Source organism: Lynx canadensis, chromosome A1, assembly GCF_007474595.2.
Source record: "Lynx canadensis isolate LIC74 chromosome A1, mLynCan4.pri.v2, whole genome shotgun sequence".
Lineage (NCBI taxonomy): Eukaryota > Metazoa > Chordata > Mammalia > Carnivora > Felidae > Lynx > Lynx canadensis.
The window spans coordinates 118,940,366-118,955,781 of record NC_044303.2 but is presented as its reverse complement, the minus strand read 5'-3'; the positions used below and the strand labels follow the sequence as shown (position 1 = coordinate 118,955,781).

Below are 15,416 nucleotides of genomic sequence, written 5' to 3'. Positions count from 1 at the left end.
AAGTGTTGTGGATTAAGATTGTCCAGATGGTGCTACTTTAATGGTGGCCAGAGTGGGCAGTGCTGAATAACCATGACCCCAAACACATCACGGTAGCAGATCCTATTGCCAATCTTGAAATACTTTGGGAGATGGAGAGGAGTAGCTAAAGAAAAATACCTGGAAAATATGTTGGGTGATGGCAAGGAGTACAGAGGAACAGATATTGGACAGGCAACAGGCTGTTTCCCGAAACTCAGAGACACAAAAAGTGGACACTCCTAAAGCAGAGAATATGCCCACATTTTTAGCCAAATGATTCTATCATCCTGAGTCCCCCAGCCCATTCTGTTTAAAGGACCAATGTTTTCAAGGTTTTACTCCCCTTTGATCAAAACGAAGGAAGCATATTCTCCTAGTGACTGGGCCTATCCTATAAGTAGGGAGGCATATTGGAAGGTGACTGCCCCAGGTCTCTGTAGTTTGCTCTGGTTCAGGTCTTCATGGAGCAATCAGGCATCTAACCAGAAAGGTTAGATCCATGCCATATCTCGTGTCCTAGAAAGTTAATGTCTCCCCAAGCGCCCAGAATATGTCTAAGAAATAATGAGGAAATAAAGTTTCAGGAAAATATGATCTGAATTTTAACCTTATTCCCAGGGTGAGGGTAAAAGAGTATATGGAAAAGCTATCCTTCCCACCTTCCAGTGCAAAGCTAGACAGAAAACCAAGAACAGCAGGCCAGGCTCCGGGGCTGGGAGTCACATGGAACCTTAGGTTTGGGGGCACCCGTATGTTTGGAGGAAAGAGTGCTGGGTTGAGGACAAGAAGTCCTCTGGATGGGTGCTCATCCAGTCATGTGACTACGTAGTCACCTCCCTGTGCCTTAGTTTTCTTTCTCTGTAAGAGGTTTCAGGCCATTTCTCCTCCCATCCTCAGATGGGGATAGCATGAAATAATAGATTGGCACGTACATGGAGGAAAATAAATATATACATCTGTATATATAAATAGCATGGGTTTTCTTTTTTTTTTTTTTAAAGTGAGGCTAAGTGTTGTCAATTGTTTAAGCCTCTCTGCTGGACCCACCCCTCCAGGAAAAAAACAGATATGAGAAAAAAGATGGACAAGAAAATACTGCCAAGGCTCCAAATGCTTATGACGCTATGTAAGTAGGCTCTACATTTTGGTTGTCTGCAACCAGAGACTAAGTTTGAGAGAGATATAGGCTTAGGATCTACGTATCAGAGAGATCCTACAGGATCTTTATTCACTGATTCTTTTCCTGGATTTAAATAGCTTCTTTTCTCTAGAGAAGTATAAAGAATGAAGTCTGGATATTCTCAAACCAGGGAAGAGGAACTAGATCAACCCTCAGAAAGAGGTATTGCCTCTTCCCATGAACACTAAGGGTCCATGAGGCATGGAGATCCGAGCAGGCTGGGAGCATGCAGAGGGCAAGAGGCAGCCCTCGACGATTTAAAGAGCAATCACTTCCCATCTCCATCATTTACTCTGTGTTACCTGCGTCTCTCTCCCACTTCTCTGGTCTCAGCAGCTAGGTGTCACTGCTCATGGCCAATGGTCCAACCCCACAAATAAAAGTTGCCTTATGCTACCCGATAAACATAAGGGAAGAAAAGGCCAGTAAGTGTCTCAGCACTGTTCCCTCTGATATTATCTTATACCAAAGCACAGAGAGCCCATGATTCTGAGAACCATCCAAACAGGAGGCCATTGAGGAGGCACTCTTTCCCCAAACTCCAGGCATCACGGATTAATTCATAAACTGGAGGAAGGGTTCAGAAAGGCGTGGAAAATGCCATGCTGGTTCATGCACATGGTCCCTCCCAGCTTCAGTCTCTTAGGCTGGAATCAGAGGAGGGTAGAGGCTAGTCCCCCCCACCACTGTCCCTGACCGGCTTTGGATAAACAGGAATGGATTGGTCATCATCCGTGATTTTACCTGGAGTCTTCACGAACCGCTTCTTCTGGCCTGTCAAAAAGCAAGTGCAGGTTTGGATGGCGGGGAACAAAGTTGACGAGGAGGCTGAACACTGCATGAAGAGAGGACCAAGCCAATGAGAGAACAACGGCAGCAACAGAAAACCAAACAAACCCTGCAACAGACCTGATGGGGGATGAGTCGCTGGACGTGGATGAGGTGGGCATAGGGCTGGATGGCGCCGAGAACATGGGCCAAGATGGCGAGAGGGGTGAAGTTGGGCTTGGATTCGGGGGGCTGCAAGACAGAACAACCAGAAAACTTGTCAGCACACAGGGAAACCACAATGGGAGCACGAGGTTCATGGGAGGCCAAATGATGGGGAGCTGGAGCAGAAGAGGGGCACCGAAGCCCAGGCTGTGTCATCAGCACCAAGTCACAGGTCTCCAGACCTCTGCATCTTCCAAGCAGCAGCTCTTCTGCCGTTCCTTGGAGCATTACTGTGTCTCTCTGACCTGCAGAAATTCTTTCTAGGTCACAGGAGCATCTTTAGGGGTGTCCACTGTGCCCTTGCCCCCTGGTGGAAGACGCCCTGGGCCCACGTATATGAGCTCCCACTCAGACCCTAGCACCAGCCTGTCTGGGGCGGGGCAAGCTTCTCAGAGGCCTTCAGCCTCCACTGCTATGTGAGTGGTTTTAAAGTTGTGTCTCAGCAAAAATGACCATTTTTCTGAGCCACACGGGCCATTCAGCCAGGAAACAATTTCCTGTTTACATTTTTTAACTAAATGGGCTGTGTGCCACCGGAGACTTGGAAATCCACTGCATCAGAAAAACGATAGCACATGGAAGACGGGTCTGGACACACACCTCTCAGGAGAGGACATGTGATTTTAGGCGGCTCTGCAGTCCCCCTGGGGTTTGCTTTCCAGGCGTGCTCTCTCTTTTCATGGATTTTGGGAATTTTGATGCTCTAAGAAAAAGCCCCAGAAGGAAGGCAATGAAAACCTAAGGAACTGAAACCTTCAATCTGTCATTTTGTTCTTTGATGGGCAGCTGATCAAAAGCTTGGAGAGGAAATATTAAAATTACTAAAATACAGCTTGTGGATTTTAACTGGTCATGCTAGCTAGCCCTTTGACTTATTTCCACAAATTACACAAACAAACAAACAAACACACAGCTTTAGCAACTCTGTAAAATCGCATTAAGTCACAGAGAGCGCAAAGACCAGTGACTGAGAAAACAATGTGGAGATCACCCAGCCACACCACCACCTGCAGTAATGAGCCTCAGCCAACTGCTGGAATGTTCAGTCCAAGCACTTCAGAGAGGTGAAAATGACAGCAATCCAATTCCACTGGAACAGACTTTCTAAACATAGTGGGATTTAGCAAGAATGCATAAATGTCCTACTTAATGGGCCATTCTCAATTTAGGCATGTGGCCCAATGATGGTCCTAAGTGCCTAGGGTTGCAACATACATTCTCATGGAAATACACAGTAAAAATTCATCACATGAGCTCACCAGAAATCCACAGACCCTTGAATGAAACATTTATTTGATGCCATGATATGCATTATATTTCTAGAATATAAATTCCCCAAGGGCAGGGATTTTTGTCCATTTTATTTACTGTTCTACCTCCAATGCCTAAAATAGTGCCTGTGAGTATTCAAGAAATAATTACTGAGTGAGTACATTAATAAATCTCATTTAACTTACTCAACAAGCCAAGAGGCACAATACAATTCCTATTTTACAGATGTGGAAACTTGGGCCAATTTGAGGCTTGCCTGTAAGTGACAGGGCTGAGGTTCAGACCCCAATCCCTTGGCTTTAAGCCCTGGGTTCTGGCCACCACAGTGTACAGCCTCTGGGGTAGCAGGACTTACTATGTTCCTTTATGCTATGCCAAGCTTCTTTATAGACCCAGCCATAGCACTAGAAGCCTTCTTAACCACTGATTTATGAGTTTCCTTTAGATGCCTGCCACATTTGCAAAGGAAAATGGAAATGGAGCAACAGATTCAATAAGACTCAACACATTGTAAATTCCCCAATTCTGCCTCCAGTCTTCTCTTTGGTAGATTCACATAGCAGATGGAATTCATATAATGCAAGAGATTAAATTTGAAGAGTATGGCTTGTTTCTCTTTTTCTCAATTAATCCAGCAAAAACAAGTTACTGAGCACACAGCACAATCAAATACAACAAATGGAATACAACTCAGCACCTGCCAAGGTCCTTAACTTCAAGAGTTCACGATGTATTTGACAAGATGGGATAGGCTTAAAAACAACTCTACTATAACACAGTAAGATTTGTCAGCTGAGGGATAAGTTACTATCTTGTCAGTTTAATACCTGTTCCCACTTCACTCTGTCTTGAGTCCTGGGAAAAAGTGTGGCCTCCTTTTGACTGTCTAGTCCTCACTTTCTTCTATAGTTACAGCTGGTAAGTAAGCAAGGCCTTGCCTTGTCAGGCCTCTCCCCACAACACTCCTCCCTCGGTAATGACCTAGTAGGCAAGGCCTGGCCATGACTTCTAAACTGCAACCAAACCCAGGAACCCGAGCTCTGACCAGGAACAATTTCCAGGTTCAAGAGAGCAAGCAGCCCAGGCCCAGAGGCCTGCACTCATCTGTTCTCTGGTTAGTGGTCAGCACAGGACAATTAAAAAAGTTCTTAAGACTTTTTTGTTTGTTTTCTTTTTTTGTTTTCAGTGGCTTTTATATGGAGGAAACACCTCCAGCTTCCTATCTCATTTGTACAAGAATTATGCCTTTGGCTAAAGGCATCGTTAGGGACATACTCTATGAACACAATGTGGGTTCTGAATGTTTTTTCACATCCTTGCATATCCAAGTGGTTCTTGGCCAGTAGTACATGGCTGAAATTATCTGGGGGTGTGGCTGGAATGCAGGGTGTTTGAAACCATTACAAGAACTTACTCTTCAATCCCCCTGTCAATTACTATAGTACAGACTACCATTTTTACAGCTAACAGAATTTCATTTGTTTGCTTCTGTTTTACTCATAGCAACAACATTTATTTATTTGCTATAAAATGACCACAATTTAAAATTTATGACTACTGTATTTTAGCATAACAATAGAATGCACACTCCATAGTACTCTGATTTTTTAAACTACTGATGGAATTATGCTGTTTGCTTATTTGTGTTTCAGAATCATGTCAATAAAACTCATGATCTCAACAATGCTATAGAACATTTATTTATGTATATATATAGAATGATGGATGCCGGGGCGCCTGAGTGGCTCAGTCAGCTAAGCATCCAACTTTGACTCAGGTCATGATCTTGCGGTTTGTGAGTTCGAGCCCCGCATCAGTCTCTGGGCTGACCCCTCAGAGCCTGGAACCTGTTTCGGATTCTGTGTCTCCCTCTCTCTCTGCCCCTCCCCCACTCACTCTGTCTCTCTCTCTGTCTCTCTCTCTCAAAAATAAACATTAAAAAAATTTATATAATGATGGATGCCTATAGCAAAAGAATATCAATAATATATAAGTACTCCTCCAAGAAGCAGACAGCACATGATATTTTAGTTGTGAGACATCTCAGAGAACATATACATGGGAAATACGATGCCCAGAGATAATGATAATGGCCAAGATTTTCTGCATAATCGTACATACCCCTTTCACTGCACAAGTGTCTGGCTACATTTACTGAAAAATGACAACAGCAGGCAAAAAATCTCACCCCTAAAAAACCTAAACAAAACACACAAACAACAAATGGTCAGTTTTGCTATTGGCTCTGAAGCTTCTATCAAATTCTCACTTTTCCCACTGAGGCCAAAAATAACAAATTACTGACATTAGGATAGGAGAAAATAATTTTACAACTACAATCTTAGCAGGTGAGTCCCTAAGTCCTCTCTATTACCCTCACAGTCAAGCTGGGAGTATCTGCACATTTTTCACTCCTGGGGTTCCCTCCATTAAGGCCCAACTGTAGCAATGACAAGAGCTGAAACTTTAGCTTGGAAGGAACATTTGCTGGTCTAGTTTGGATTCAACTGGAAGGCTTGCATCGGCTTTAGTTAGCTGGTCCACGGTGTCCTCAAAAGGAGTGACAGAGTCCCAGTAAGTCCTGTTGACACTCACTGGACAGTGAAGAAAGAACAGATTAGGAAGATAAGGCTCAAAGGCCTGGCAGCATGTTGGGTTGTGGCAGGTAGTTCAAGTCCACTGTGTGGCATTATCATCAGCTTGACACCCTCCAGTGGTGACTCACTTGAATGATGGAACGTCTGGTGTACCAGCCAGGGCATGCTTGCCTAGTGACTATGGACAGGGCTGCTCCCAATGTCATTATGGATGTGGCAGACCCAGTCGGGTCTCTACTCTATGGCTATTAAAACCCGAACCAGTACAAGAAGAGCAGTAAGCTGACCATTCAGAAGAAAATGATCTTTTTAAAATTCTGATACTCAAAATCACAGATGGCCTTGTAGAAAATTGGCCAACACCAAAGAGCAAGAAAAAGCAATAAAATCGTAATTTGTACCACTAACAGTCACTGTTACTATCTTGGCATATCTCCTTATTTTGGGGGTGGTGGGGTGGGGGAATACTACTACACACATAGTAGCCTGTTGTTGTTTTTTCACTTAATAAAACATTTTCGAACGTCATTAAATAGCCTTTGCTATCATATTCTTTTTTTTTTTTTTTAATTTTTTTTTCAACGTTTATTTATTTTTGGGACAGAGAGAGACAGAGCATGAACGGGGGAGGGGCAGAGAGAGAGGGAGACACAGAATCGGAAACAGGCTCCAGGCTCTGAGCCATCAGCCCAGAGCCTGACGCGGGGCTCGAACTCACGGACCGCGAGATCGTGACCTGGCTGAAGTCGGACGCTTAACCGACTGCGCCACCCAGGCGCCCCTGCTATCATATTCTTAAAATGGCTACAGACTATTCTCTTGTATGGTATACCCTGATTTATGCAACCTTTCCTTATTGTGTATATTCAGATCATTATCCCCCTGTAGCTATTATAAATAGTAGTGCAACTTACATCCTTGTTGAGGATCATTGACTGTATTTGTTTCCTTAGCATAAATTCTTGGAAGTTAAATTAGTGGGTCAAAGGCTAGAAGTCTTTTTTTAAGGGTCCTGATACAAACTAGCAAATAGCTTTGGAGAAGAGTTCTGCTGAATTGCATTCCCACCAATAGTGCATGGGGGGGATGTCCCTTCCCTCTCACCATTGCCCCACCAACATGGAGCATCATCGTTAAAAAAAATTAGATAGCCTTTTCCCCCCACATTTGGAAAAGGTTACCTTGGGCTCTCTTCTTTCCTAGTATTTCCAGGGACCTTAAAAATGAATACAATTCCCTCCTCTTGTTCCATCTGGAAGCAATGTTTAACTTTCCAAAGGGCATTCTGCCAAGAAGGCAGTGTAGGGAAGGACACAGGCAGATAGAGAAGTGAAACCTGAGGAGTTAGAGCCCTGGTCACATGGTGTGGCTCATCGTAGAAACACTGGGAGTGGTGGACGGTCAGCCTGTCCCAGAACTCTCTAAGACAGGACTAGACGTACACAAGAGTATCCAGACAGTCTTCTGCCAGGTGTACTATGAAGAAGTCAAAACAATGGCATTTGCTCCTCTCTGCCAGGCACTGGATTGTGATCTACAGCCCTGGTTCCCAGTCAAGGATCTCGGGCCTGGGTGAGGTCCGTGAGATCACTGGCCCAGGGCTGACTTTCATATGCCATCACCCCTCCCTTCCCAGTTAGGTCTAGAATAGGAAGGTTCTATTAAATCCAAGGGGGACTCCTTGTCTTCCCCTCTCCCCCTCTTCTTCCTATAATGAGAAGAGAAAATTCCATGGAAACCTGTAAAATCCTATTTAATCTAATCCCAAATCATTGAGTTCTTCTTCCTTGGAAAATATTCTCTTATGTCTTGATTTAAGGCACCATAAAAAAAAAAAAAGAAAAAAAAAAGAAGGGAAATCAAATGTTAGTCAAGAAGAGAGGGCCAAAAGGAATACTGAGAAACTGGATAGTGAACTACAGCAAGTGACACAAAAATGATTTTCATTTGTAAAAAATTGACTACATATTCTTTTGCGTCTGCTGAAGCTTTTACAACACAGAAATCCTATATACGTCCCAACCTCCCGAATTTTTTCAGTATGTGCTTCACAACCTAACAAGAGGAAAATGCCACATGCCCCGGAGTCGCACCATTCTGTATTCTTTTGACTTTTACCAGCATGCCTAGTGTTTACAGATTCTTGCCCTCAGCTAATACATTTTAATGTACATCTTTGTTCCGGCAATGACAGAGTCCTGATTTTTATTTTAAATGAGACAAAATGGTGCAATTCCCTTAAGGCCTTAGAAATTATAGGCAATTACTTTTAAAATAGTTCTTAAATAATTTGCTTTTAAAATAGTTCAACTTATCTACAGTGTAGTGGTTCTGTTTATTGACTTTCAAAAACATTTCTGAAGCATACATTTCAAGCAGATTTTAAACTCAGATGGAGTGTGGTGGAATGGCAAATAATTCCATGATTTAAACAAAATTCATAATCTTAGGATCGGGCATCTGTCATCCTGAAGGTTCTCCAAGTCAATAATTTGAAATGTTTCATGTAGAATAATACAGAAATATGAGGCAGATGGGAAAACTCTGGATTGGAAGTAAAGATGTCTGGACAAAGGTCCCAGTTCAATTGCTCAAAGGACAGAAAAAAAATCTCAAGGGACAGGATGAGCAAGGACAGTTAAAAGCACCAAATGTCTTCACGGTGCTCTATGATACACAATACTGGATGAGCACAGCATTCTTTTCTGTTAAGCCTGAGTGCAGCCCTATAGGCTTTTTCGATACCACATTTCAGGTGCATAAAAATTGGTTCTTATAATTTACTCTCTTTCAACTAGAAAAAAGGTCACAACTTATGAAGTTATTTGTAAAGGTAGGTTGAAGCATTTGGGGGCACTACCAAGAACGTACAGTATATGGTAACATGTGCTGTTTCAAAAGATTTAAATAGTTGTCAAGAAATATCCAAACCTCCTGACTATCTTAAATTGAGTGCATATAATTGTCATTCTCTATATAATGAAGACATTCCCAAAGCAAATGTATTCTTTTAAAAAGGGAAGGAAACCAACAGTACTGCCAGGTTCAATCTTCTACTGTCCTGAGGCATAACTTACGGCCACCATTCTAATGCTAGGGAGGTTCAAACACTCTTCTTAAAAGAAATCTGCAAGCAAGAAACTTTACCTCAGGGGATTGAGAATGGGAAACTAGGTATACAGGCATGGATTTGACATTCACTTTTTTATTTTATTTACAGTGTTTTAATTTTTTTTTTATCATGAGTCTGTATTATTTTGTATTAGTGGAAAGCACTCGTCATTAAATGATGTTGGTTTAAATGGTTATCTATATGGAAAAAGTAACACTTAACTTCTCCTTCATATCATACCTAACAAATAAATGATTTCTAGGCAGATTATAGATCTGAATGCTCAAGGCAAACAATAAAGGAATAACTGGGACGTGAGGTTGGAACGTTATCCAACAGGGAATAAAAAGCACTAATCTTAAGGAAAACACATATATATCTGACTACATTAAAATTAATAAATTTTACTTATCAAAAGACAACATTAAAAGAGAGTAAAAAGACAGCCTACAATATATAAACAGAGCACTCATAACCAGACTATACAAAGAACTCCTAATGATCAGAAGGAAAAAGACAACCAAGTAGGAGATGGGCAAGCAACTTGAACAGGGACTTAAGAAGAGAAAATGCAAAAGAACAAGTAAGTGCTTAACCTTGCTGTAGTACAGGAAATGTAGATTAAAACCATAATGAAGTAATTCTGCGCAAATACCAGAATGACTAAACAGCTAACATCAAAATGCTGAAAATGCCAAGTGTTTGCAAGATGTGCAATGTCAGAACTCTACTACTTTGCTGGAGGAGGGATGTCAATTGCTACACCAATTTTGGACAGTTTGACTTCATCTGGCAAAGGTGAAGATATCATTCTCTATGATTCAGCAGTTCCATTCCCAGACATACACTCTCAAGCATGGTGCATACATGTGTCTCAGAAGAGATACATACAAATGTATACAGCAAATTATTTATAAAAGCAAAAACAGGAAACCCACAAGTTCAGTAAAAGAAGAATGGAGAAATAATTTTAGTATGTTAATACAATGGTAAACTCTACTATAATGAAAATAAATAATGACTAATTTTAATAAAGTAGGGACTCTTAAAACCACTGAACAAAGGAAGCCAGCTTAATAAAACAAAATATTATATTTTATGGATGCATACAGTTGATCATTACTTGTAGATTCTGTGTTTGTGAATTCACTTACTTGCTAAAATGTATTTGTAACCTCAGAATCAATATTCATGGTTTTTTCATGGTTGCTTATGGACACATGCAAAGCAACCAAAGACTTGGGTCACTCTGAAGCATCTAATTTGCACAACGCCATCTGAGGTGGAAGAAAGGGATGGTCTGGCCTTCTTGTTTCAGTCCTCCAGAGTTTCTAAGGGCAAGAAGATGTGCCTTATGGAGAAAACATGTATTTAATAAGCTTTGTTTAGGCATGATTTACAGTGCTGTTGGTCATGAATTCAATGGTAATCAATCAACAATAATAGTAATAAGGTGTACTAATTAGTTTACAAAAATATGGTAACTACAGACTCAGAGGAACCTAACCCTGTACTTCCCCAACTAGCAGTATCCCCAGTGGTTCAGTATTTGCTAACTCAGTGTTTGTATTGACTTTATTTGAACATAGCTACTGGACATAGCAAGACTCTGTATTTAAGAGATAAAAATATAAATAAAAACATGGAGATGATTACTGTAAACATCCAATTAGTGGTTCCTTTTGCTGTGGGGAGAGGGAAAGAGAAAGCAAGAGATGCAGACAACTCTGGGGTCTTGGCAGGCTTGTACTTCTTTTTTTTTTTAATTTTTTAACGTTTATTCATTTTTGAGAGACAGAGCACGAGTGGGAGAGGGGCAGAAAGAGAGGGAGACACAGAATCTGAAGCAGGCTCCAGACTGAGCTGTCAGCACAGAGCCCGATGTGGGGTTCAATCTCATGACACAAGATCTTGACCTGAGCCAAAGTTGGATGCTTACCCGACTGAGCCACCCAGGCACCCATAGAATTGTACTTCTTAACCTCGGTGGTTATGTGGGTGTTTGCTAAATGATAATTTGTTAAGCTGTACAATCACATTTCATGCACTTTTTTATAATAAAAAACGTGTGCAAACCAATCTTAAAACATACTCACAGACAGTAAGTATATCAACATTCTCTGGGTGATGAGGATAAAGGTAATTTTTATTTTGGGGGCTTTCAAAATACCTCCCACGTTTCCTATAATTAATAGGTAACATTTATAACCAAAAACCAAAGGTCACTAGTAAAAATAATCTCCCTAATCATACAAATGGCTACATTTAATCTCTGGAGGAGGGATGTTTCATAGAGGTAAAATGACAGTTCCATCCTTCTTGCACCAATCTGTGGTTTGGGTTGCATAATGCAGTTGGCAGCTCCCAACTATTGGGCTGTTTCTCTTCTTTTTCAGTCAAATACACTCAGTGCATATTTACTAAGCATCCTCCATAGGCAAGTACTAATTTTTCCATCCTGCTCTCCTCATTGAGAAATGACGTTGACTCCTCCAGGGACATTTTTATTTTGGTAAAGTTATTACAGTAAATCAGTGGTGTCTTCCTTTCACCCGGGCATGGGGAAGTGGAATAGGACATTGTCCAGTGTCACATTCTGAGTAAGCTGGAAAACATGTTAACAACACTGGCTGAAAGTCACTGGCCATGTCGCATGCTTTTCTATATGGTCTACTTTTAAGGAATATTTCCTGTTTGGACTAGGGGGAGGAAGAGAAGAGAAAAGGATTTACTAAGAATCTAAATGTCCACCGCTGAAAACAAGGGAGGGTCCAAAATTAGCAGTGGTGGCCCAGGATACTTCAGCTTAAAAGTAACCCTGGGGAAAGGAGATTCCTTGAATAAGAAAGCCAACTTATCTTACCATGTTCCTAACTCTCAGCAGTAGAAAAAACACTTCGGCTAAGGATAATATTCAGGACGATTAAGTTAAACTCCTGCAAGCCTCCAAACCTTGGTCCAGATACACAAGAGGAACACGAGGCAGAGAGAGAAGCAGACACCAACTTCGGTGGGAAGGCCAACTGTCTGACTCTCCTTTTCTCCTCCCAAGCAAATAGCTGACTTCCCTCTAATTCTAGTGTTGATTCAATACTCTAAACACTTGCAAAACTGTTTTTGATTTGATTTCAATCCACTCAAACATCTTCTCTACTCCATTTGTATCTTCCATGCACAGCCTTGCACCTTCAGTGCGACCATGCATGAAACCTGCATTCTTGCCTGGACCATGTTCCGTTTCTACAAAGCCTGGCTCACGCTGAACAGTGAAGGAATACAATCTCACTAAGGCTGCACAGTGGTTTCTGCCCCTTGTTCATCTGGTGCTGAGGAGCTTATTGACTCGACTGGAAAAAACTTTAAATGATTTTCCAGCAAAGTCACCCTTTCCAGTGGAAAAAAAGGGTTTTAACATCTGTGAATAAAAACAAACTGAAGGAAAATGATTTTTATATTCTGCTCTAGTTCTTACATTCCAAAACGAAACACCCACTGAGATGTCAATGAAAAGAGACACAGCAAAACACCATTAATTCTGATCTCACAAAACTAAAATGTACATGTATATATATGTGTGTATGTGTGTGTATTTATTAAAAAATATGAGGCAGATCCAAATTACTTTGGACAATCTTTGGCAAATTTACAATGTAAACAAGATTTTCAACATAGGTATTTAACTTAAAAGGACCATTCTTGGTGATCATTTCAAAATGCACATCTGATCCTGTTATTTATCTGCTCAAAACACTTCAATATTTTCCCTTTCCTCTGAGGATGGAGACCAAAGCCATCTCACCTAGACTATGACAAGAATCTCTAGCCTGGTTTCTTTACCTTTTACCATTCCGGTCGGTCCCACGGCAGGTTGTAAGTACACAAACGTCCTGAGCACACGGGTCAATAAATATGTGTTGAATTTGGAATGAAGAGCAATTTCCTCCTCAAAAACTTCCAACTACCTACTGCAATAGAGTAAATTATTCACTCTGGTAGAGTCAAAGATGTAGTTAGAGTCTACTCCTGGCCGCTAGTTTTCCCACTCCCCTTCGTCTGTGCCACCCCAAGTGATCCAGGTGGAGCCAGTGTCCCACTGATTTCATCACAGGGGCAGCCATGTGACTGGGGCTGGCTGGAAACAGTGCCGCCCTGCATATGGCCACAGCGGCTGGGTCAAGGGTGGCCGTATAACTGATCACAGTTTTTCCTTGGGGTCTAACATACAAATGCTGTTTTTTTTCTGGAAGCAAAAGCTGAATGTATTGGCTTAGTGTGACCAGAGATCTTTTTCCCCATTACATGGCAAACATCTGTCGGCAAATGAAGTTTAAGAAAAAAAAGGAAGGAAGAAGAGCCAAGCAAAATAATAATTTGGGTTCCTGGGTCCAATTGTGCTCGAGGTTAGATCCACCCTGAGATTTCCTAAAATTGTAAGTTTTTAACTTCCACTTTTTCATTAAGCTAGTTGGGTTTCTGTCATTTGCAGGTCTTTCACAATAAAGCCCTGATGCTCTTCCTAATCTACCTTATTTGCCCTCATGCTCCCAGAGCTTTCCAGATGAGTAAGATTTTTCTTAAAGGGTCACATAGTAAATATTGTAGACTCTGGACCAAGAGGCAAAATTGAGGGAATTAGGTAGTTACTTATGTAACCATGTAAAATATAACAGCTTAAAAACGTAAAAACCATTCTTGGGGCGCCTGGGTGGCTCAGTCGGTTGAGCGTCCGACTTCGGCTCAGGTCATGATCTCGCAGTCTGTGAGTTCGAGCCTCACGTTGAGCTCTGTGCTGACAGCTCAGAGCCTGGAGCCTGCTTCAGATTCTGTGTCTCCCTCTCTCTCTCTACCCCTCCCCTGCTCATGCTCTGTCTCTCTCTCTCTCTCTGTCAAAAATAAATAAACATAAAAAAAATTTTTTAAAATGTAAAAACCATTCTTATCTCATGAACCAAAAAACAAAAACAAAACAAAAACAAAATCAACAGGCAGCTGGATGGATGAGGCCCACCCATGGGTCTTAGTTTTCCAACTGGTGTTGTAGCCAAACTGGTTTATGTGTGCCATAAACTTGTGCTTTCAGCTTTCTATCACCGTGATCTTTGCTGATGCTGTTTTTCCCTCCTGGAATGTCTCTTCCCTTGCCCCTAATCAATGCCTACCCACCATTCAAAGCCCATTTTCCATGTGAATTCCTATATGAGGCTTCTCTGGCATCATACTAAGTTCTGTATTTCTCCTCTGAATCCTCAAGAAGTAATATTTCCCTTCTGGTCTTGACCCTACCTTGCACAGTAGTTATGGCACACTATGAATGCTCCCTAAGTTTCTTTGGAATTGACAATAGTATAAAGGCTGCGTTAAATAAATAAATAAATAAATACATACATACATACTCCATAGAATCGAAGTACTTAGTGAAAAGAAAGGAAATATGGATCTACCAGAAGTCAAACATAAGACCCTGGTAGTCAGGGAAGCCAGGTATTTCTAAGTCAGAATTACCCGATATCATGTAAGTGGTTCTCAATCTCATGTTGTCAGCACAGCTCTGCACATAGCCCCTTGTTTGCTTGCCTAGGATGGCTGCGCCTGACAAGTACAACAGAAGAGGCATTTCACACATTCTGTTTCTGGTGGGGAGGGACACAGGCACACTGGTCTATGTTGATGGACTCCTGCATTTCTGTATCAAACCTGATAAAACCTCAGGGGTGCCTGGGAGGCTTAGTTGGTTAAGTGTCTGACTCTTAGTTTCAGCTCAGGTCATAGTCTCATGGTTTGTGGGTTTGAGCCCCACATTGGGTTTGGTGCTGATAGCACAGAGTCTGCTTGTGATTCTCTCCCCCTACCCCCTCTGCCCCTTCCCTGCTTTCTCTGTCTCTCTGAAAATAAATAAATACTCTTTAAGAAAAAAAGAAAGAGATGATAAAAACTCAACACTGCTAAAATGAAGAAAAAAGTTCAACCAGGCACCATTTAAAACTTTCAGGTATTTTCAGTGCCACAAGTCTCAAAGTTTGGAAATTTTTGTTCTTGGCTATATTTGCATTTCCTCTTGTAAAACTGTAGCATATATTTTCCCAAGACCTATTTATTTAGTTATTCTGAAGAGTGAAATTAATTAACAAAAAACTTGTATGTCCATTCCAGGCAAGGTTTTGATGGTTACTTAATATTTTTGCCTCTTACTTTTGACATCACTTGTCAAAACTATCATCACCACCAACATGTCAACATTTAC

At 41.4% G+C, this 15,416-nt stretch overlaps 1 protein-coding gene across 1 annotated transcript in view; it reads right to left on the bottom strand.

Annotated features, from left to right (window-relative positions):
- Positions 1-15,416, bottom strand: part of ARHGAP26 (Rho GTPase activating protein 26) — a 381,404-nt gene that overhangs the window by 18,083 nt on the left and 347,905 nt on the right. Inside the window, exon 23 of the mRNA XM_030320395.1 lies at positions 1,946-2,221. Within this exon, the coding sequence (XP_030176255.1) occupies positions 1,946-2,221 (276 nt within the window). The remainder of the gene's footprint in view (positions 1-1,945; positions 2,222-15,416) is intronic.